Source organism: Salvelinus alpinus, chromosome 3, assembly GCF_045679555.1.
Source record: "Salvelinus alpinus chromosome 3, SLU_Salpinus.1, whole genome shotgun sequence".
Lineage (NCBI taxonomy): Eukaryota > Metazoa > Chordata > Actinopteri > Salmoniformes > Salmonidae > Salvelinus > Salvelinus alpinus.
Genome location: NC_092088.1, coordinates 32,870,657 through 32,894,650, shown reverse-complemented (window position 1 = coordinate 32,894,650; position 23,994 = coordinate 32,870,657). Strand labels below are relative to the sequence as shown.

The window sequence follows — 23,994 nt, the reverse complement described above, 5'->3', positions numbered from 1 at the left end:
GCTTTACATCACTCCAGCGGACGCTTGGCATTGCACATGGTGATCTTAGGCATAAGTGCGGCTGCTCGGCCATGGAAACCCATTTCATTAAGCTCCCGGTGAGTTTGGAACTTGGTAGTGAGTGTTGCAACCGAGGACAGACAATTTTTAAGTGCAGCATGCTTCAGCACTCGGCGGTCCCATTCTGTGAGCTTGTGTAGCCTTCCACTTCGTGGCTGAGGCGTTGTTGCTCCTAGACGTTTCCACTTTACAATAACAGCACTTACAGTTGACCGGGGGAGCTCTAGTAGGGCAGAAATGTGACAATATGACTTGAAAGTCACTGAGCTCTTCAGTAAGGCCATTCTACTGCCAATATTTGTCTATGGAGATTTCATGGCTGTATGCTCAATTTTATACACCTGTCAGCAACAGGTGTGGCTGAAACAGCCGAATCCACTAATTTGAAGGGGTGTCCACATACTTTTGTATACAGAGCATTCGGGAATAACTTTTTTAGGTTACAGCCTTAATCTAAAATTGATTAAATAAAAATGTTTTTCTCATCAATCTGCACGCAACACCCCATAATGACAAAGTGAAACCAGGTTTTTAGACATTTTCTGCAAATTCATGAAATAAAATAACAGAAATATCTTATTTAAGTATTCAGACCCTTTGCTATGAGACTCAAAATTGAACTCATGTGCATCCTGTTTCCATTGATCATTGAGATGTTTCTACAACTTGATTGGAGTCCACCTGTGGTAAATTAAATTGATTGGACATGATTTGGAAGGGCACATTCCTGTCTATATAAGGTCCCACAGTTGACAGTGCATGTTAGAGAAAAAACCAAGCCATGAGGTTGAAGGAATTGTCCATAGAGCTCTGAGAGAGGATTGTGTCGAGGCACAGATCTGGGGAAGGGTACCAAAAAATGTCTGCAGCATTGAAGGTCCCCAAGAACACAGTGGGCTACATCCTTCTTAAATGACAGAAGTTTGGAACCACCAAGACTTTTCCTAGAGTTGGCCGCCCAGCCAAACTGAGAAAACTGTGGGAGAAGGCCCTTGGTTAGGGAGGTGACCAACAACCTGATGGTCACCCTGACAAAGCTACAGAGGTCCTCTGTGGAGATGGGAAAAACTTCCAGAAGGACAACCATCTCTGCAGCACTCAACCATTCAGGCCTTTATGGAAGAGTGGCCAGACGGAAGCCACTCCTCAAAAAAAGACACATGACAGCCTGCTTGGAGTTTGCCAAAAGGCACCTAAAAACTAACAGAATATGAGAAACAAGATTCTCTGGTCTGATGAAACCAAGATGGAACTCTTTGGCCTGAATGCCAAGCGTCACGTCTGGAGGAAACTTGGCACCATCCCTACCGGTGAAGCATGGTGGTGGCAGCATCATGCTGTGGGAATGTTTTTCAGCGGCAGGGACTGGGAGACAAGGCAGGATTGAGGGAAAGATGAACGGAGCAAAGTACAGAGAGATCCTTGATGAAAACCTGCTCCAGAGCGCTCAGGACCTCAGACTGGGGCGAAGGTTCACCTTCCAACAGGACAACGACTCTAAGCACACACCCAACACAATGCAGGAGTGGCTTCGGGACAAGTCTCTGAATGTACTTGAGGAGCACAGCCAGAGCCCGGACTTGAACCCGATCGAACATCTCTAGAGACCTGAAAATAGCTGTGCAGCGACGCTCCCCATCCAACCTAACAGGGCTTGAGAGGATCTGCAGAGAAGAACGGGAGAAACTCCCCAAATAAAGGTGTCTCAAGCTTGTAGCGACATACCCAAGAAGAATCGAGGCTGTAATCGCTGCTAAAGGTGCTTCAGCAAAGTACTGACTAAAGGGTCTGAATACTTGTCAATTTTATTGTTTTTCGTTTTTAATAAACTTGCAAAATGTCTTAATCTGTTTTTTCATTATAGGGTATTGTGTGTAGATTGATGAGGGGGGAAAAAACAATTGAATCCATTTTAGAATAAGGCTGTAACAAAATGTGTAAAAAGTCAAGGGGTCTGAATACTTTCTGAATGCACTGTATATGTAGTGTACTTGAAATGAGTACATTGAATAAAAATTTACTAAAAAACACATCTCTTACTTCAAATAAACTGAACTTATTCGCAGGCCGCCGCCCCCCTGGCGACCCACCAGACCCTTTGGCAGGAGAGACATCCAGCAGCATAGCCTGCGAGCTTGTCATACCCTGGCGCTCCCCGAGGCGGCGCTGCAGCAGGACGTAGGCTAGAGAGCTGTCGGCCACCGAACGGTAGAGGCTCTCCAGCCGCCCATAGGTCAGGTAGTCCAGGATGTTGAGTCCGTTCTCGGTGAAGAGGCGCACAAATTGTGGCTTGTCGTTGACCAACGCGTCCGTCATGGAGTCCTCCAAGTCCTGGTACTGCAAGGGGGGTTAGGGAGGTTGAGAGGTCAAAGGTGAGAGGTAACAGAACAAAAATGTGTGTTTCTTATTGTACAATTTCAGGTAGTCCATCCCTTGTTTTCTTCCACGTGATACCAATGGGCGGCAGGTAGCCTAGTGGTTAGAGCATTGGGCCAGTAATCGAAAAGTTGCTAGTTCGAATCACCAAGGTAAAGAATCTGTTGATGTACCCTTGAGCAAGGCCCTTAACCCTGTTTGCTCCAGGGTTGCCGTTGATAATGGCAGGCCCTGGCTGTAACCCCACTTTCCGAGAGTGTCTCAGGGGGATTTGGGATATGCAAAAAAAACTATTTTCAATACACGCTTGTACATGTGTGAAATGGGAAAAAATATAAACACTCTCCTATGTTGACTAATGAGCACTGCAGTCTACCAATACAGTGTCATGGGAGCTACCTTACTGTGCATGAGATGACCCCCCCCCCTCCCCTCCCCTCCCCCCTTCACTTAGAACAGCCTCAATTAATCCGGCATGTACTCTACAAGATGTCGAAAGAGTTCCACAGGGATGCTGGCCTATGTTGACTCCAATGCTTCCCACAGTTGTGTCAAGTTGGCTGGATATCCTTTGGGTGGTGGACCATTCTTGATACACACAGGAAACTGTTAAGCATGAAAAACCCAGCAGCGTTGCAGTTCTTGACAAAAACCGATGTGCCTGGCACCTACTATCAAACCCTGTTCAAAGACACTTAAATATTTTCTCTTGCCAATTCATCCTCTGAATGGCAAACATACACAATCCATGTCTCAATTGTCTTCCCTTCATCTACACTAACTGAAGTGGATTTAACAAGTGACAATAAGGGATCATAGCTTTTACCTTGATTTACCTGGACAGCCTATGTCATGGAAAGAGTAGGTGTTCTTAATGTTTTGTATACTCAGTGTATGTCCAAACCTACAATGAAATGGCACATAAACTTGAATCTGAATCTGATGGAACAGGTCTTTGACAGCTGCTGTATAGATGGAACAGGCTGGGTCTCCCAAAGCCTTTGTGGCTAAAGTAGTGTATTATTTCTCTCGGCGATCCACTCACGCCACTTGTGAAAACACTGCTCACGCACAGAAGTTCAGCATTCACACAACAATTTTATAGTTGTTAATCTCTCGTGGCTGTGTGGCTGGAAGAGAGAAATGACTTACTACTAAGTTCTCTGTGGAGAAAATAATTTCAAAAAAGTTAACGTATTGAGATACCCTGTCCCGATTTGATCCCCTCCATTTCCCAATCCTCCTAGACCTTAAGCATTTGAAGAGATGTGTACCCAATATTGTAAATAGTATACCTGCCTTCTGATAGGCTTGGTGGAATTTTCACAATAGTGCATAGGGCCTAAACCAGGGATCAACAACTAGATTCAGCCATTCAACAATTTTTTTCTTGAGCAGATGGTCAAGGGGCCAGAATATAATTACAAATAATTTGTAGATGGCAAATTGACCACAAGAAGCCCAAACAGATATAATGTTTGACGAAAACATAATTATATCAAACTTTGCTTACATTTGTATACAATCACGTTTCTCTCTATTATGCGTGGGAATACTTGGGAATACATTTCTTAAATGAATATCACTTGGAGCTGATTTCCTGGTGTTTTGAGTCTATTATGTCCCCCCAAAAAACTTTGGCGGCACGCGGTCCGAATTCCCAGTTGGGGAATCCTGGCCTAGGGTCTAGGGGTTGATTGGGCACATGAGTGTCTCACCCTCCAGTGGATGTCTCCATTGAAGAGCTCACTCTTGGCGATGTCCACTCTGTTCCAGGTAACCGCCAGCTTCAGCTCCTCAGTGTAGGGGCTGGCTTCACTTGACACACGCTGCTTACTCGCTGACACACACACACGTGCAAAGAGACACACATAGACACAGAGAGACAGAGAGACACACACAAACAAACACACGTCTTGACTTGAGGATACTGTACACATACAGTACCAGTCAAAAGTTTGGACACACCTACTCATTCAAGGGTTTTTCTTTATTTGTAGTATTTTCTACATTGTAGAATAATAGTGAAGACATCAAAACTATGAAATAGCACATATAGAATCATGTTAAACAAATATAATAATATATTTTATATTTGAGATTCTTCAAAGTAGCCACCCTTTGCCTTGATGACAGCTTTGCAGACTAGGCATTCTCTCAACCTGCTTCATGAGGTAGTCACCTGGAATGCATTTCAATTAACAGGTGTGCCTTGTTAAAAGTTATATAGTGGAATTTATTTCCTTCTTAATGCGTTTGAGCCATTCAGTTGTGTTGTGACAAGGTAGGAGTGGTATACAGAAGATGGTATTTTACCAAATAAGGTCCAAAGTCCATATTATGGCAAGAACAGCTCAAATAAAGAAAAACGACAGTCAATCATTACTTTAAGACAGGAAGGTCAGTCAATGCGGAAATTTCAAGTACTTTGAACGTTTCTTCAAGTGCAGTTGCAAAAACCATCAACCGCTATGATGAAACTGGCTCTCATGAGGACCGCCACAGGAAAGGAAGACCCAGAGTTACCTCTGCTGCAGAGGATAAGTTCAGAGGATAAGTGTACTTTGCTCCATTCATCTTTCCCTCGATCCTGACTAGTCTCCCAGTCCCTGCCACTGAAAAACATCCCAACAGCATGATGCTGCCACCACCATGCTTCACCGTAGTGATGGTGACAGATTTAATCCAGATGTGATGCTTGGCATTCAGGCCAAAGACTTCCATCCTGGTTTCATCAGACCAGAGCATCTTGTTTCTCATGGTCTGAGAGTCTTTAGGTGCCTTTTGGCAAACTCCAAGCGGGCTGTCGTGGGCCTTTTACTGCGGAGTGGCTTCCGTCTGGCCACTCTACCATAAAGGCCTGATTGGTGAGTGCTGCAGATTTGGTTGTCCTTCTGGAAGTTTCGCCCATCCCCACAGGGGAACTCTAGAGCTCTGTCAGAGTGACCATCGGGTTCTTGGTCACCTCCCTGACCAAGGCCCTTCTCCCCCGGGCAGTCAGCTCTAGGAAGAGTCTTGGTGGTTATAAACTTCTTCCATTTAAGAATGATGGAGGCCACTGTCTTCTTGGGGACCTTCAATGCTGCAGATATTTTTTCCCCCCAGATCTGTGCCTCAAAACAATCCTGTCTCGGAGCTCAACGGGCAATTCCTTCGACCTCATGGCTTGGTTGTTGCTCTGACATGCACTGTCAACTGTGGGACCTTATATAGACATGTGTGAGACTTTCCAAATCATGTCCAATCAATTGAATTGACCACAGGTGGACTCCAATCAAGATGTAGAAACATCTCAAGGATGATCAATGGAAGCAGGATGCACCTGAGCTCAATTTTGAGTCTCATAGCAAAGGTTCTGAATACTTGTGAAAATAAAATATAAATTATACATTTGCAAAAAAAAATGAAAAACCTGTTTTCGCTTTGTCATTATGGGGTATTGTGTGTAGATCGCTGAGGATTTGTATTTATTTAAGCGATTTTAGAATAAGGGTGTAACGTAAAAGTTTTGAGAAAAAGTCAAGGGGTCTGAGTACTTTTAAAAGGCACTGTATCTGGAGCCCTGTAGTTTGGTTTATAGGAGATGAGTGTGCAAATATACCATTGAAGGGGATTGACAAACCATAACCCACCAAGCATCTGGGTGTTGGCTGTTTGTACCATTGGAATTCAATACTTCTAATAATTTGTTTGGGTGGTGAGAGGGAGAGGGGTGGGAAAGGGATATACATCTTTATCATGGAAGAACAATTGTCAAAAAGATATCAGTAAAATGCAGAGACATTATTTTCTCATTCGCCTATTCTAGCTTGTTTTACTCTTGGAAGACATGGACATTGCTGTTTTTTTTGTTCGTTTTTTTGTCCCCCGTAATGAAATCGGGGAGGGGACTGTGCATTTGTCTCCGTCTTTTTGTTTTTATGTATTTTGTACATGTTCATTGCTTTGTGTTGTTGTTGGTTGTGTCTTTATGGAGAAGGCTAAATAAAATGTTTGAAAGAAAAAAATATATACAAATAGAGGACTGGTTCCCGACAACTGTGTGATCACGATCTCTCCACAGCCGATTTGAGTAAGACCTTTACAAAGGTCAACATTCACAAGGCCTCACGGCCAGACGGATTACCAGGACATGTACTACGACCATGCGCTGACTTACTGGCAAGTGTCTTCACTGACATTTTCAACCTCTCCCTGTCCAAGTCTGTAAAACCAACATGTTTCAAGCAGACCACCATAGTCCTTGTGCCCAAGAACACTAAGGTAACCTGCCTAAATGACTACCAACCCGTAGCACTCACGTCTGTAGCCATGAAGTGCATTGAAAGGCTGGTCATGGCTCACAACACCATTATCACAGAAACCCTAGACGCACTCAAATTTGCATACCGCACCAACAGATGATGCAATCTCTATTGCACTCCACACTGCCTTTTCACACCTGGACAAAAGGAACACCTATGTGAGAATATTATTCATTGACTACAGCTCAGCATTCCAACACCATAGTGCCCTCAAAGCTCATCACTAAGCTACGGACCCTGGGACTAAACACCTCCCTCTGCAACTGGATCCTGGACTTCCTAACAGTCCGCCCCCAGGTGGTAAGGGTAGGTAACAACACATCCGCCACGGTGATCGTCAACACGGGGGCCCCTCAGGGGTGCGTGCTCAGTCCCCTCCTGTACACCCTGTTCACTCATAACAGCACGGCCAGGCACGACTCCAACACCATCCTTAATTTTGCCGATGACACAACAGTGGTATGCCTGATCACCGACAACGACGAGACAGCCTATAGTGAGCAGGTCAGAGACCTGACCATGTGGTGCAAGGACAACAACCTCTCCCTCAACGTGATCAAGACAAAGGAGATGATTGTGGACTACAGGAAAAGGAGGACCGAGCACGCCCCCATTCTCATCGACAGGCTGTAGTAGAGCAGGTTGAGAGCTTCAAGTTCCTTGGCGTCCACATCACCAACAAACTAACATGGTTCAAGCACACCAAGACAGTCGTGAAGAGGGCACGACAACACCTATTCCCCCTCAGGAGACTGAAAAGATTTGGCATGGGTCCTCAGATCCTCAAAATATTCTACAGCTGCACCATCAAGAGCATCCTGATGGGATGCATCACTGCCTGGTATGGCAACTGCAATGGTATGGCAATGGCACTACAGAGGGTAATGCGTACGGCCCAGTACATCACCGGGGCCAAGCTTCCTGCCATCCCGGACCTCTATACCAGGCGGTGTCAGAGGAAGGCTCTAAAAATTGTCAAAGACTCCAGTCACCCTAGTCATACACTGTCCTCTCTGCTACTTCACGCAAGCGGTACCGGAGCACCAAGTCTAGGTCCAAGAGGCTTCTAAACAGCTTCTACCCCCAAGCCATAAGACTCCTGAACGTCTAATCAAATGGCTACCCAGACTATTTGCATTGCCCCCCCCCCCCCCCCCTCTTTTACGCTGCTGCTACTCTCTGTTATTATCTATGCATAGTCACTTTAATAATTCTACCTACATGTACATATTACCTCAATTACCTCGACTAACCGGTGCCCCCGCACATTGACTCTGTACCGGTACCCCCTGTATATAGCCTCGCTATTGTTGCTTTACTGCTGCACTTAAATAATTTGTTTCTTTTATTTCTTACTTTTTTTGTATTTTTCTTAAAACCGGATTGTTGGTTAAGGGCTTGGAAGCATTTCACCTGTTGTATTCGGCGCATGTGACAAATAACATTTGATTTGATATTATGCCCTGCATCAGCTTATACAGTATGGATCAGCGGTGTGAACTGTGGATACATATGGGCTGAAGGCAAATTATTCCACTCATGCAATGCTTGCATTCGCGAAACAGGGGTGATACAGTGTATCATACCTCTAACCAAGGCTTTGAGCAAGACCGTGTCAAAGTCATCTGGTCCCTCCTGCTCTCCGTGGTAGACAGTGATCAGATCCCTGTTCAGGTAGATGCTCAGAACCTGTGAACATGGGATAAGAGGAGAGATGCTGAGGTGTAGGTGAAAATAGTATGATGACCAGTTTGGCAAACACTGTTCAAGGGCAATATTTGAGAGGCTCTTTATTGTGGTCAGGCTTTTCAATGTCAATTCAAATAATTATGTTGAAAACCTATCCAATCCTTTCACCTGTTTGTGGTAATGAGGGAAAGGAGATGAAGAAAGGAAGCCGTGAAAGACAATGCTTAGCTGAGAAAATGACCCTTTTGTAGCAAAAGACTGCCCCACATTCTCCCCTGTTCTTACCCGTTCTACCAGTTTGTCCATCTCCGTTTCGGACGGAAAGTGCTTCCTAACCTTCTCGGCCACTCTGTCTTTAAGGTCCACACTGGGTCCCGCCTCCCCCTCCCCCTCAGTGGAGGACAGGACGGGGGGCGCAGACGATAGGCTCTCCAGGACGTCGCTGACGAGGTCGGCCACACCACCCGACCCCGCCAGCACCAGCCAGGGCATGGAGTTCCTCAGAGAGAGATCCAACCGCTGGGAGAGGGAAGAGGGGAGGGAGGATGGAGGGAGGGAGGGAGAAGGGAGGGTGATATACAAGCCTTGCAATATACACAGATAGCAATGAGCAACTAATAGATTGATTATCAAAAAGGGTTTGTAAATAAAACTACTCAGACTATAAGAAATTAAGTAATGTGTTTGTACCTCCAGCATGGTTGTCTCTCCTGATATCAGCATGCACAGGACGGGGATGTCAATGCTTCCACTGCCTGACAGACAGATGTTCAGAAATGATTACAACTTCCAACAAAAACAACTGAGTAACAGCTTGAAATGTCTCAACATTTTCTGTTAGCTATACATTACTATTTGCGGCAGGTAAACTAAGAAAGCACTAGTGTATTACAGGGTTCCTACTCAGATAAGAGAAACATAATGTTAAGAATCCCAAAGTTTTTAGCGCAATGCATTTCGTTAATGTGTGTCACTGCACTCAAAGAATAAATCGTCTAAGATGACCTTTTCAACTCTGTGTGCTTGCATTTACATTTTGATAAGCTCATTGAAAAGACATGATGTGACATGTAATGGCTTGCACGGCATGCTCTCCTACACTTGGCAGAAGAACTGGACTATGCCATGGCTGAGGTCCAACAGATGCCATAGCTGTAAAATCGTATTATCATGCATGCAGTGCTTTACTATCACCAAAGGGTGGCATAGTGCACTCTCACGATGTCAACCTGAAAATGCAATAGCTCCTCTAGGCATTTCAGCACACAACTAGGTGACTTCAGAGGTCATAGACTATAATAACAGCATTGAATGGTTATAATGCCATAGATTATTGAAAAAATTTAAGTTACTATATATATATATATTTTCAATACATTATTTTGGGGGGGAACTTTTTATTTATTTATTTTATTTTATCTTTATTTAACCCAGGTAGGCTAGTTGAGAATAAGTTCTCATTTACAACTGCGACCTGGCCAAGATAATGCAAAGCAGTGCGACACAAACAACAACACAGAGTTACACATAGAATGAACAAACATACAGTCAATAACACAATAGAAACAGTCTATATACAGCGTGTGCAAATGAGGTAAGATAAGGGAGGTAAGGCAGAAAATAGGACATAGTGGAAAAATAATTACAATTTAGCAATTGAGAGTGATAAGTGTGCAGAAGATGAATGTACAAGTAGAGATACTGGGGTGCAAAGGAGCAAAAGTAAATAAACAACAGTATGGGGATGAGGTAGTTGGATGGGCTCTTTACAGATGGGCTATGTACAGGTGCAGTGATCTGTGAGCTGCTCTGACAGCTGGTGCTTAAAGCTAGTGAGGGATATACGAGTCTCCAGCTTCAGTGATTTTTGCAATTCGTTCCAGTCATTGGCAGCAGAGAACTGGAAGGAAAGGCGGCCAAAAGTCGAATTAGCTTTGGGGGTGACCAGTGAAATATACCTGCTGGAGTGTGTGCTACGGGTGGCTGCTGCTATGGTGGCCAGAGAGCTGAGATAAGGCAGGGCTTTACCTAGCAAAGACTTATAGATGACCTGGAGCCAGTGGGTTTGGCGACGAATATGAAACGAGGGCAAGCCAACGAGAGCATACAGGTCGCAGTGGTGGGTAGTATATAGGGCTTTGGTGACAAAACGGATGGCACTGTGATAGACTGCATCCAATTTGCTGAGTAAAGTGTTGGAGGCTATTTTGTAAATAGCAACGCCGAAGTCAAGGATCGGTAGGATAGTCAGTTTTACGAGGGTATGTTTGGCAGCAGGAGTGAAGGATGCTTTGTTGTGAAATAGGAAGCCGATTCTAGATTTAATTTTGGATTGGAGATGCTTAATGTGAGTCTGGAAGGAGAGTTTACAGTCTAACCAGACACCTAGGTATTTGCAGTTGTCCACATATTCTAAGTCAGAAGCGTCCAGAGTAGTGATGCTGGACGGGCGGGCAGGTGCGGGCAGCGATCGGTTGAAGAGCATGCATTTAGTTTTACTTGCATTTAAGAGCAGTTGGAGGCCACGGAAGGAGTGTTGTATGGCATTGAAGCTCGTCTGGAGGTTAGTTAACACAGTGTCCAAAGAAGGGCCAGAACCTCTGTGGTAACGCAAGATTAATCATCCTCTAGAATTCAAATCAATACTAGTATAAGTAATATGGTAATAGCTTGGTGTTGCCACATGACAGCCTAGCTTTAACCTATCCAGTTCAACCAGAACCACGACAGCAGGGCAACAGAGACAAAAGGAGGCCCTGTTCAAATACTTTCAAATGCATCTTTCCTTTCTCCCTTCCTTGAGGTGATAACTGATCTAACATGATTGTCCAGTCATGCTGATGAGTGATTACTTCAAGGAGGGAGGAAAGGATACATTTTGGATAGGTTGAAGCCACGCAGTCAGGTGGCAACAACAAGCTAAAACCATATACTAGTATGGATTCAAATAAAAAGACGCCCTCCACCGGAAGTAGTGCCCTTATTTCTCACATAGTTTACCTGAGGCACGTGCTTTTGTCAAGCCTGAATTAGAACAGAGACTAAATTGACGTATTTGAATCCAACGTCTCTCACCCCAGATGCCTGTGCGCTGATGGGAAATATAGTCCTCCAGCCGGGCCCTGAAGCCTGCCTCGCCCCCTCTGCGGCCTACACTCCCATCATCCACCAGAAGGAAGGCCTGGTAGTTGTTGTCCAGGCAACATGAGTCACGGGACGTGTTCTGGAAGTAGTACCTAGCAGGAAAGCTACCCTGAAAGAGGGGGAAACAAGACATGGTCAGAACATGAGGGCTTTTCATACTACTGTGACTGGAACTAATTGCAAAAATCGCTGAAGTTGGAGACTTATATCTCCCTCACTAACTTTAAACATCAGCTATCTGAGCAGCTAACCCGATCGCTGCAGCTGTACACAGCCCATCTGTAAATAGCCCATCCAATCTACCTACCTCATCTCCATATTGTTTTTATTGACTTTTTTGCACACCAGTATTTCTACTTGCACATCATCATCTGCACATCTATCACTCCAGTCTTAATTTGCTGAATCGTAATTACTTGGCCTATATACTATGGCCTATTTATTGCCTTACCTCCTCATGCCATTTGCACACACTGTATATAGACCTTTTTCCTATTGTGTTATTGACTATACGTTTGTTTATTCCATGTGTAACTCTGTGTTGTTGTTTATGTCGCACTGCTTTGCTTTATCTTGGCCAGGTCGCAGTTGTACTGGCCTACCTGGTTAAATAGAGGTGAAATAAATAAAACTGAGCCAAACCGAGCCAAGCCAAAATATCTACCATCATTTCCACCATAGTTTCTTGAACTATGCTGAAAAAGACAATGTGAAAAGGAAGTTTGGTTCGGCACGATAGCGTGTGTGCGTGCATTACCTGCGGATTGACCAGCTGCTGGCGGTTGTGGACCAGGCCCCAGGGAGCGATACCCAGAGCCACCACCTTGTTCAGGGAGACAGAGGAGGCAGCGGTGGCATGGTCCCTTACCGCTTCCCCTACACACCTCCCGACACCCTCACGCAGGCCTCCAGTCAGTATCCACGCTCCTGTAGTAGTAGGTGTGTGTGTGTGTGTGTGTGTGTGTGTGTGTGTGTGTGTGTGTGTGTGTGTGTGTGTGTGTGTGTGTGTGTGTGTGTGTGTGTAAGAGAGAGAGAGGGGAGAATATCATGGGGTGTTATTACATGATCAAGTATATTTCCAGTTAAAAGTGGTAAGATGGTATTATATTGACAAGTAATGATGGTTACTTGGAGCAAATTTGATTCAAGAGAAATAGCTAATAAAGTTAGCAGACGATTCGGTCATTGTCAGTTGCTTGCTAGGAAAACAACTGAGTAGGCCTAATGTTGTAGATTTTGTAGAATGGTGAGGCCACTTTTATAGAGACCAAATGTTACAAAAAACAAAAGTCATGGCAACTCACTCACTCATTATCACTGGTTCTTTAGTCATAGTTTTCCAAATTTTAATTCAGGATTATTGATTGTCTAAATACATCTGTCCTCTCCTCGTACTTCTCCTTATTGAGCCAATTACTCTCTCTTTCCTCCCACTCTTAAGTTCAATGTTATTTGTGCTTGCATCAGCAGTAGCTTTTAACCTAGATAATGGTAGGTGTTGTATGTGAAGCTGGAGTGGGGGAGTGGGAGTAGAGCTTCTCAATGAAATGTTAAAAACCAGAGCATCTCATATAAAATGCTTGTGAGTGGCGCAGCAGTCTAAGGCACAGCATCTAAGCGCTTGAGGTGTCACTTCAGACACCCTGGTTCGAATCCAGGCTGTATCACAACTGGCCGTGATTGGGAGTCCCATAGAGCGGCGCACAAATCCCCAGCGTCGTCCGGGTTTGGCCGGTGTAGGCCATCATTGTAAATAAGTATTTGTTCTTAACTGACTTGCTTAGTTAAATAAAGGTTAAATGTAAAAAAATATATTAAAAGGAACGTTACATATTGCATAACATAGGAGGCTGAAACACAGCAAAGGTGATTTAAAAAATAATTATAAACCCACTTACTAATAAGCTAGATGGAGCAGAATACCTGGAGATACAGTGGGGAGAACAAGTATTTGATACACTGCCGATTTTGCAGGTTTTCCTACTTACAAAGCATGTAGAGGTCTGTCATTTTTATCATAGGTACACTTCAACTGTGAGAGACGGAATCTAAAACAAAAATCCAGAAAATCACATTGTATGATTTTTAAGTAATTAATTTGCATTTTATTGCATAACATAAGTATTTGATCACCTACCAACCAGTAAGAATTCCGGCTCTCACAGACCTGTTAGTTTTTCTTTAAGAAGCCCTCCTGTTCTCCACTCATTACCTGTATTAACTGCACCTGTTTGAACTCGTTACCTGTATAAAAGACACCTGTCCACACACTCAATCAAACAGACTCCAACCTCTCCACAATGGCCAAGACCAGAGAGCTGTGTAAGGACATCAGGGATAAATTGTAGACCTGTACAAGGCTGGGATGGGCTACAGGACAATAGCCAAGCAGCTTGGTGAGAAGGCAACAACTGTTGGCACAATTATTAGAAAATGGAAGAAGTTCAAGATGACGGTCAATCACCCTCGGTCTGGGGCTCCATGCAAGATCTCACCTCGTGGGGCATCAATGATCATGAGGAATGTGAGGGATCAGCCCAGAACTACACGGCAGGACCTGGTCAATGACCTGAAGAGAGCTGGGACCACAGTCTCAAAGAAAACCATTAGTAACACACTACGCCGTCATGGATTAAAATCCTGCAGCGCACGCAAGGTCCCCCTTCTCAAGCCAGCGCATGTCCAGGCCCGTCTGAAGTTTGCCAATGACCATCTGGATGATCCAGAGGAGGAATGGGAGAAGGTCATGTGGTCTGATGAGACAAAAATAGAGCTTTTTGGTCTAAACTCCACTCGCCGTGTTTGGAGGAAGAAGAAGGATGAGTACAACCCCAAGAACACCATCCCAACCGTGAAGCATGGAGGTGGAAACATCATTCTTTGGGGATGCTTTTCTGCAAAGGGGACAGGACGACTGCACCGTATTGAGGAGAGGATGGATGGGGCCATGTATCGCGAGATCTTGACCAACAACCTCCTTCCCTCAGTAAGAGCATTGAAGATGGGTCGTGGCTGGGTCTTCCAGCATGACAACGACCCGAAACACACAGCCAGGGCAACTAAGGAGTGGCTCCGTAAGAAGCATCTCAAGGTCCTGGAGTGGCCTAGCCAGTCTCCAGACCTGAACCCAATAGAAAATCTTTGGAGGGAGCCGAAAGTCCGTATTGCCCAGCGACAGCCCCGAAATCTGAAGGATCTGGAGAAGGTCTGTATGGAGGAGTGGGCCAAAATCCCTGCTGCAGTGTGTGCAAACCTGGTCAAGAACTACAGGAAACGTATGATCTCTGTAATTGCAAACTAAGGTTTCTGTACCAAATATTAAGTTCTGCTTTTCTGATGTATCAAATACTTATGTCATGCAATAAAATGCCAATTAATTACTTAAAAATCATACAATGTGATTTTCTGGATTTTTGTTTTAGATTCCTTCTCTCACAGTTGAAGTGTACCTATGATAAAAATTACAGACCTCTACATGCTTTGTAAGTAGGAAAACCTGCAAAATCGTCAGTGTATCAAATACTTGTTCTCCCCACTGTATGAGGGGAGACAATTCATGCGATTGTATTATCTCTTGAAAGACCCATCTACTTCTTATGAAAATGACAGGTTAGAGAGCAAGGTTTTCCAAATATCCTAGTATATTCAAAGGGTCATGGGAAAATTCATAAAGGATCAGAAAGGTGGGTCACAGCTTGTACAACTTTGGTAACCACTGGGTCAGAGAGTGTAGAGGGCGGGACAGCTGCGAACAGTAGTGGATTTCCACGATTCCCTATCACCCCTCGGGGTATGGGACTCATTTGGAGTACAATGACCATTTCCTCTCTCCTGAAGTGACGAGGCCAAGGGCCCGCACCAGCTACTTGTCGTTCTCCAGAAGTCCCTCTGAGGCCTAAGAGTTCAAGACAAAACAATAAATATGCTCACACTCACTGTGGTATTGCACGGCGAGAGAGTTGTATAGTGGTTGTGCAAGGCAGAGGTCATACAGTAGGGTGAGAATTGTCTTCAGTTCTTAGTGTCTTTCCTGTTGCTATAAGTACGCACTTACAGAAAAACTGTTGCAACCTTTTTTGTGTGGCTAAGTTTTCAAATCAGCAAATGTTGTGACTTAGTAAAACCTAGAGTTTCAGTATTTGCCTAAAATCCCAATGTATTGTCCTGGATGGTAACAATATATTACAGTTAGTGGATTTCATAACAATAAAAATAGTGAGACATTAAAAAAGTTATCCTTTTTAGATAAACCTATACTAAATATATTCACCTCACCAAACCACCTCACCTTGATCTAGCAGGCTCATGGTTCTCAGCCCCTTCCATAGATTTACACAGTAATTATGACAACATCCGGAGGACGTCCTACAACCTATCAGAGCTCTTGCAGCATGAACTGACATGTTGTCCACCCAATCAAAGGATCAGAGAATGAATCTAGTACTGAAAGCATAAGCTTCAGCTAGCTAGCGCTGCAATGCATAAAATGTGGTGAGTAGTTGACTCAAAGAGAGAGAAAGACAACACTTGAACTGTTTTGAACAAATCATTTTCTTCAAAAATGAATGAGAAGAAAGAGCTATATTTCGTTTTATTTTTTCCCACGGCTTAATTTAACTAGACAAGTCAGTTAAAAACAAATTCTTATTTACAATGACAGCCTACCAGGGAACAGTGGGTTAACTCTCTTGTTCAGGGGCAGAACGACATATTTTTACCTTGTCAGCTCGGGGATTCAATCCAGCAACCTTTCGGTTACTGGCCCAACACTCTAACCACTAGGCTACCTGCCACCCCAACTAGCTAGCTAGTTTTTACCTACTCAAACACGTGGCTCAAACAGAGAGGGGTGCTATGTTAGCTAGCTGGCTATGGCTATCCAACACTGGAACTCTTCCAAGTCAAGGTAAGCTTCTGGTTTTATTCATTTAATGCCACCGGGGCCCTCCGGTGTAACTACTAAACTGCTTGCTGACTGTACACTGAACTGCATGATTGTAGCGGCTATGACGTTAACTAATATGGTGACAACAATGTAGGCTATGTGTAGAGGTTAGCGGTTATGATATGAAGGTTTGGCTTGGGAAGGTTTTTTCACCTGGTCACAGGCAGCTAATGTGTTGTGCTCTTATGTCCACAAGTGAAGGGAAAATGTGAGAGGAGATCACGTAGATACGAGAAGGAATTATACAACGATAAAAATGATCATGCTGTTTGTATTTGGCTGCTATGAAAGTGAACTGTGTTTGCGTGTGATCAGGGCTGTATTCATTCTGCCGATTCTGTTGAAAAATGGGGGCAAACGGATCGAAACGGATATAAACATACCTGAATTTGTCCAACAGAAACTCTCGTTTGCAACTGTTGATTACACCCTAGATCAACTAGAAGCAGGCAAGAGTGTGGAAGGCGGTATTGAATGTGTCACTGTCTGTTATTTTGATGGCTAAAAATGTTCTCTCGACCTGTCTACATTGTAAACTTTCAGTTACAGGCTAGGTTGTAGCAACCTCATGATGGGTTTGGGAAAATTTAGAGTATCATGGAGTAGCTTAAACCTGTCAATGTTACATTGACATGACTGAATGGAATATGAATGACATGCTGTAATAATAAAAAATAATATAAATAATGCCATGCTCATAAAAAAATTATAATAACTGTCCTCCGTCATCTTAAAATGGCCGCTACTGATTACAGTATATCAAAAAACTCACCTACAAAGGTGGCGGCCTCCATGGACTTACCTCGTTTGATACGTTTTCTGTATTGTAGCTTTCTCACCGTTACTCTCTTTTTATATCTGTATTTAGCACAGTATGCATGATCCCAATTGAACAATGTTGGGCGCCATAGTTTAAAAACTCTGTAGATAGTGCCAAAACAATGACGTCATATCTGTATTCTGCCATCTTTATGCACATGCGTGTTCAGAAAGTGCCATTGAGTAAGGAGAGGAGGTGGTTCCATCAGTACCTGTGCTCTGGGAGGCTTTGACCAATCCCTGCCTCAGGACCTCCCGTACCCACGTCTTGACCTTTGCCCTCCCCTCCCCGCTCACCACTGACACCACCAGGTTGGGCGGAGGTAGCCCCCAGTGGGCCGTCATCAGGGTGTAGACGATGGAAGGAGGGGTGTCCCACGAGAGACGCAGGAACTAGGGGAGAGAGAAAGAATAGTACATGCCAATAGTAGACAGTCTATACAATAATATTGTATATAGTATAGGATACTCTCTTCGTCTCCTTCCCTTCATCTGCACTAATGTAAAAGATCTGTGTCTCTGCTCTATCATTATTACCAGAAAGCCATAGTAATGATGATTAATCAATTCAGGAACAAAATGAACGTTGACAGGGGAAAGAAAGCAGTATGAAAGATGGAAGCAGCAGAGAGAGAAACAGTCAGACAAGTACATACATAGTGAGAGAAAGCATATAGATCTACAGTGGTTCCTCCTTTAAAAGCTGTGTCATACTGCGGCACACCCTGGGGCTGCTGCAGCATTCTGTGGCACGTTATCTATGTCAGACATTTTTTCTGTTAATGCAACTTATTGCTAGTTTGACCACCAGAGGACATCTTTGAGAAGCATTTGATAGTCTTCTGCATTGGCGTTATCAGGGAATTTAAAACCTTTTTGTAATAACATAGTATATGGGATTGATTTTAAGAAATTTGTCTTAATTAATTTTATTAATATTATGGTGTTTCTATTCAGAGAAGAACAAAAAACGAAACCCTCATGGAATGGAAAATATGGCGCTGTACAACGTGACGGTCAGGAGCAGGCTACAGGATTGGAGGATTCTAAATTGTTTGCCTTCATTAGACAACTTTGTTCCAATATTTCTGTAAATCAGTGATATTTATTCCATAGTAATTCATTATGGATCCATAACTAAATCAACATATGCATTTTGAAAGAGTATTTTTATCATTATATTATTAACAAAATGTGTTTATTTGTTTATTAGGCTTCTGTGCAGTCTACAATACATACTGTAGTAAACATGGGAAAGTGATTCCTTACATAAGGGAGAGCAGGCCATGTCTGTACTACAGAATGCGGGGCACGCGGGAGACCGGGATTCAAATCCCCGATAGGGAGGAAGGAGTAGGCTGTCCTTGTAAATAAGATTTTGTTTTTAACATTTACATTTACATTTAAGTAATTTAGCAGACGCTCTTATCCAGAGCGACTTACAAATTGGTGCATTCACCTTATGATATCCAGTGGAACTGGTTCCATATGTATTATTTCATAGTTGTTATGTCTTCACTATTATTCTGCAATGTAGAAAATAGTAAAAATAAAGAAAAATCTTGGAATGAGTAGGTGTGTCCAAACTTTTGACTGGTACTTGCTTAATTAATTTGATTAATATGTTTTTTCTATTCCAAGAAAAACTAAAAACCCTCTGGGTTTCCATTAGGATGGAACGGAAAATATGGCGCTGTACAACGTGACGGTCGGCAGTACAGTACTGGGCTATTTAGCTGAAGAATCCCCACAGGGCACGTGCGTGACCGGGGTTCAATTGCCCGACAGGGAGGAAGGAGTAGGCTGTCCTTGTAAATAAGAATTGACTTGCCTAGTTAAATAAAGTTTGCACTAAGAGCATAACATTTCTGCACCTGAATTTTCTAATTCTTGTCTAACCAATACCCAAATAGAGATTAAGTGAAAATAAAAAAACTCAAAAAACAGTTTTGCTTCTAACTTCAATTTGCTCTTTAAATAAATAAGACCTACACCATTTTTAACAGAACATTACTCAACACTAGTGAGACTCATTTCGCCTATGGTAGGCCTACAGTATATCTAAAAATATTTTTTCAATGATGTAACTCTCCGCCGATAATTACATTTAGAGGATTGGAGGACTCTAAACTAATATCTCAGGGGCATTTTCCATTAGATAAGAGACTATTATATAATTCTAAAGGAATTCATAATAATCACTTTGTTTAAAAAGTATCGATATTTTGGAGATTTTGTTTTTATTTAACCTAGAGTGAGCGAGAAAAAGGCAATTCTTGAACATGGGGTGAGACATTCTCACTATTTGTAAATATAGCCAGTTTGTTTTTTTAGAATTATTTTTTAGCAGACATCACTAGCTTCAACACATATCTTAAGAATATCATGGAATATTTGACAAAATAATTTCTTATGGATCCATAACTAAATAAACATCAGCATTTTGAAAGAGTATTTTTAATCTATATTCTTCAGTTACACATCCTTGGAATAGCAGAACAGCATAACAAGAACAGCATAACGGTCCGGGCGGCCCATGCTGTGCCTGGTGAGCAGTTGGTCAAGTTCTGTTGTCAGAAGAGGAATGGAAATGTCAGGGTGAACCGATGACCTGACAAACCCGCCACGTATGTTGACTCTGCCTGTCAGAGGTGGAGTTCCAGAGCTCACAAGTGTGCCTGGCATGGATTGTGACTCCATCTCATTCCTCGCCCATGAGCACCTTCATCAGATGAGCAGAATGATACCGCCCTGAGCCCCTATAGATTACAGTGGCCTGTGATAGAAACGGTAGATCAATTAAGAATTAGAAGTGACTCCAACACACAAATGAGGCGTACACATTTTAAGAATCTAGCTTAATCTTAGGGCTAGGCGTCTTGTCAGCGGGACACCTGTCGACAATTTCTGGTGAAATTGGAGGGCGCGCAATTCAAATAAATAATCTTTAAAATTATGGATATTAAACATCTAGGTACATACAAGTGTCTTATATTATTTAAAAGATTAAATTCTTGTTAATCTAACTGCATTGTCCGATTTACAATATGCTTTACAGCGAAAGCATGCCATGCGATTGTTTGAGGACAGCGCCCCACATCATCATATTTTTCAACCAGCACAGGCTTCATAAAATCACAAATAGCGATTAAATAATCATTTACTTTTTGAAAATCTTCCTCTGATTTGCAATCCAAAGGGTACCAGCTACAACATGCATGGTCATTTTGTTCGCAAAACGTCAGTTTAGTTGACGCCATCGATTTGAGTTCTACATGCAGACAAACGAATCCATAAAGCTATCGCTAAACTTTGCTAAGCCAAACTACGTTTCTATTTAATCTCAGGTTCCCTAAAATGTGGTTCAACTATAATATTTCATCTGGAAAGAAGTATGTTCAATAGAAAGGTAAGATTAGCAAGTGTGCGTCCTCTTCGTCACGAATCCAGACACTGATTTCCAACTGTGACTCCTAGTACCAAAACTCAAAATTCTTCCTCGTTTTGGAAGAAACAAGCCTGAAACTTTGAACAAAGACTGTTGACATCTAGTGGAAGCCATAGGAATTGCAATATGGGAGCTGGAATTGCATAGGACCCATAGCTTTCCATTGTAAGAGCACGGGATCTCAACAACAAAAAAACACTTCTGGTTGGTTTTTCTCCTACCATATAAATTGTGTTATAGTCTGATATATTATTTTAACATTTCTACAAACTTCAAAGTGCTTTCTATCCAATGGTACCAATTATATGCATATCCTGGCTTCTGGGCCTGAGTAATAGGCAGTTTACTTTGGGCACGTCAGTCAGGCGGAAATTCTGAAAAAAGGACCCTAGCCCTAACCGCTTTCTTGGCAACCATGCGTTTTTTCCAGCCCTTTGTCCACTGATCTCCACGGATGGTTGTCGGCATGGTTGTAAGCTCTGCAAAAACACATTCGCGTTTTAAGTAAACAATTATTATACACAGTATGCCTACACATTGATAGGCTATATACCTTCTTTTTTTAGATGAAATGCTCTGAAACAAAAATACCTTTAGTTTTGGTGATCCTCTCAGCTTCGGTTCATTTTCAAGTCCTCTGGTGCTTACAGTCCTAACCCTGGAACGGATAGCACCATAGAAAGAAGCTGGCTTGTTGAAAACGATGAAGAAATCAGAGATATGCTGGACCCTGTCAGAGAGGTGTTTCTGGGTACACATAGTTTATTTCAAGGTCGGATTATAGCAATATTTTGTTACGTTTAGGCCTATTTACATGTATATTTCTATTATTGTACCTAAATGTATTTTTTTCATCTCCAAATGCAGACAATGACCCAAAACACACTGCCGCAAGGGTTTGCATTGTAAATTTTTATTTTATTTTATTTTACCGTTATTTTACCAGGTAAGTTGACTGAGAACACGTTCTCATTTGCAGCAACGACCTGGGGAATAGTTACAGGGGAGAGGAGGGGGATGAAAGAGCCAATTGTAAACTGGGGATTATTAGGTGACCGTGATGGTTGAGGGCCAGATTGGGAATTTAGCCAGGACACCGGGGTTAACACCCCTACTCTTACGATAAGTGCCATGGGATCTTTAATGACCTCAGAGAGTCAGGACACCCGTTTAACGTCCCATCCGAAAGACGGCACCCTACACAGAGCAGTGTCCCCAATCACTGCCCTGGGGCATTGGGATCTTTGTTTAGACCAGAGGAAAGAGTGCCTCCTACTGGCCCTCCAACACCACTTCCAGCAGCACCTGGTCTCCTCCTGGCCAGCTAAAGGGTGATCAAGCCTTAGCTTGTGTCCCATGCCCAATTAAGATTTCCCACGGGACTATGCAAGGCAGGGGCGTCCTCTTCCCTGAGCCAGCCCTGCAGCTGACCACATACCTCATATGCCCTCCTCAAGTTGGAGGGATCTGAATTGGGTTCTCAGGTGGGGGTGGGGGGGGTCATGAAGTTATAGCCCAGCAAGGGTCCTTCCGTTTGATCCAGATCCACTGGCTGCCTCTTTCAGCTGCTTGAGAAACTGCTCTGACGGTCTGCCGCAGAGCCTGTCCATGGATTCCAAGTTCTTTCAGCAACCTGATGGTGGAAGAAGCCACGAATCCTCTGCATCCCACTTCAACTGGCCAGACTTTTGCATTCCAGCCACGCTGAGTTGCGTCTGTTGCCAACTCTGTGTAACGCAGTTTCTTACGCTCGTAGGCCTCTTCAACAGAGTTTTCCCACGGGACTGTGAGCTCTATGATGTACACAGCCTTTCGTGAAGGGGACCAGAGTACCATGTCTGGCCTAAGGTTGGTAGAAGCAATCTCAGGTGGAAAAATCTCCCGGGTGGCGCAGTGGTCTAGGGCACTGCATCGCAGTGCTAGCTGCGCCACCAGAGTCTCTGGGTTCGCGCCCAGGCTGGGCTGGGTTCGCGCCCAGGCTCTGTCGCAGCCGGCCGCAACCGGGAGATCCGTGGGGCGACGCACAATTGGCATAGCGTCGTCCGGGTTAGGGAGGGTTTGGCCGGTAGGGAGGGTTTGGCCGGTAGGGATATCCTTGTCTCAGTATGTAAAAAAAAATAAAATAAAATAAATGTAATAAAATGTATGCACTCTACTGTAAGTCGCTCTGGATAAGAGCGTCTGCTAAATGACTAAAATGTAAAATGTAAATGTCTCCCATCCAGGGACTGACCAGGACCAACCCTGCTTAGCTTCAGAAGCAAGCCAGCAGTGGTATGCAGGGTGGTATGCTGCTGGCTATGAGGGCATGATGAGGGCATAAATGAGGGCATAAACTGGGTCAAGACGCCAGCAGAGTAAGTAGACCTTTATGTAGTAAAATAAAGGTTAAATACAAATAAGTAAAATACCTACAAAACCTTCGGTAGGCCTACAGTATGTTTAAAAATATATTTTTAATCTCTACATGTAGGTCTCCTGATTTAAACCCGATCGAACTTGTTTGGCATCAACTGAAAACATTCATCTGTAACACTCTGCCAAGCCGACAAGCAAAGATGAACTAGTCAAGGCCATCAAGATGTTTTGGCAAGAGAAATTGACGACACAACAATGCAACAAATACATTCATCTCAGCAAGGTTTTAACTGTGGTCGTGGAGCTGGGTGGAAGTGCGACTAAAATGAAGTTTATATAAACATCCCCATTTGAATGCATTTTTTCTCATTATTTTATTTTATTCACGAAAGCATAAAGATTTTGATGAAGAAAATCTGCACTGCTGTTTTGAGTTAGAAATGTAACACTTTAGGGTGCTTAAGCATCGAATACATTGCAAGTTGAGGGATTTTCACAACAGTAGCCGGGATATAAAAAGTCTATTGTCCTGCTAATAGGAAACATTTGCATGATGGGCTACACCTGCTACAGTTGTGAAAAACAAGTGTTTGAAAACCTGTTTTCAAAATGCCACCAGTTGTCCATCACTACTGTAAATAAAAACATAGCATCTTGTTTACATCTTGTTTACATTCTTTATTGTGTCATACATAATTTGTATCTAACTTTCCAATTACTTTTAGAGTTTGGGATTTACAAATGTGCGCTTTTCATTATTAGGTACATTGTTTTAGTTCGAACGTGCATACTTTTTTTCTTTAAATTATTGTTTTATGTAAGATGCTACATTTCTGACCAGTTGCAATTGT

At 43.2% G+C, this 23,994-nt stretch overlaps 1 protein-coding gene across 1 annotated transcript in view; it reads right to left on the bottom strand.

Annotated features, from left to right (window-relative positions):
• Positions 1-23,994, bottom strand: part of LOC139570574 (transient receptor potential cation channel subfamily M member 4-like) — a 70,292-nt gene that overhangs the window by 40,293 nt on the left and 6,005 nt on the right. Inside the window, exons 4-11 of the mRNA XM_071392540.1 lie at positions 17,550-17,730; positions 12,331-12,500; positions 11,505-11,682; positions 9,120-9,184; positions 8,715-8,948; positions 8,327-8,429; positions 4,155-4,276; positions 2,101-2,397 (exon numbers count right to left, since the gene is read on the bottom strand). Coding sequence (XP_071248641.1) covers positions 2,101-2,397; positions 4,155-4,276; positions 8,327-8,429; positions 8,715-8,948; positions 9,120-9,184; positions 11,505-11,682; positions 12,331-12,500; positions 17,550-17,730 — 1,350 coding nt within the window. The remainder of the gene's footprint in view (positions 1-2,100; positions 2,398-4,154; positions 4,277-8,326; positions 8,430-8,714; positions 8,949-9,119; positions 9,185-11,504; positions 11,683-12,330; positions 12,501-17,549; positions 17,731-23,994) is intronic.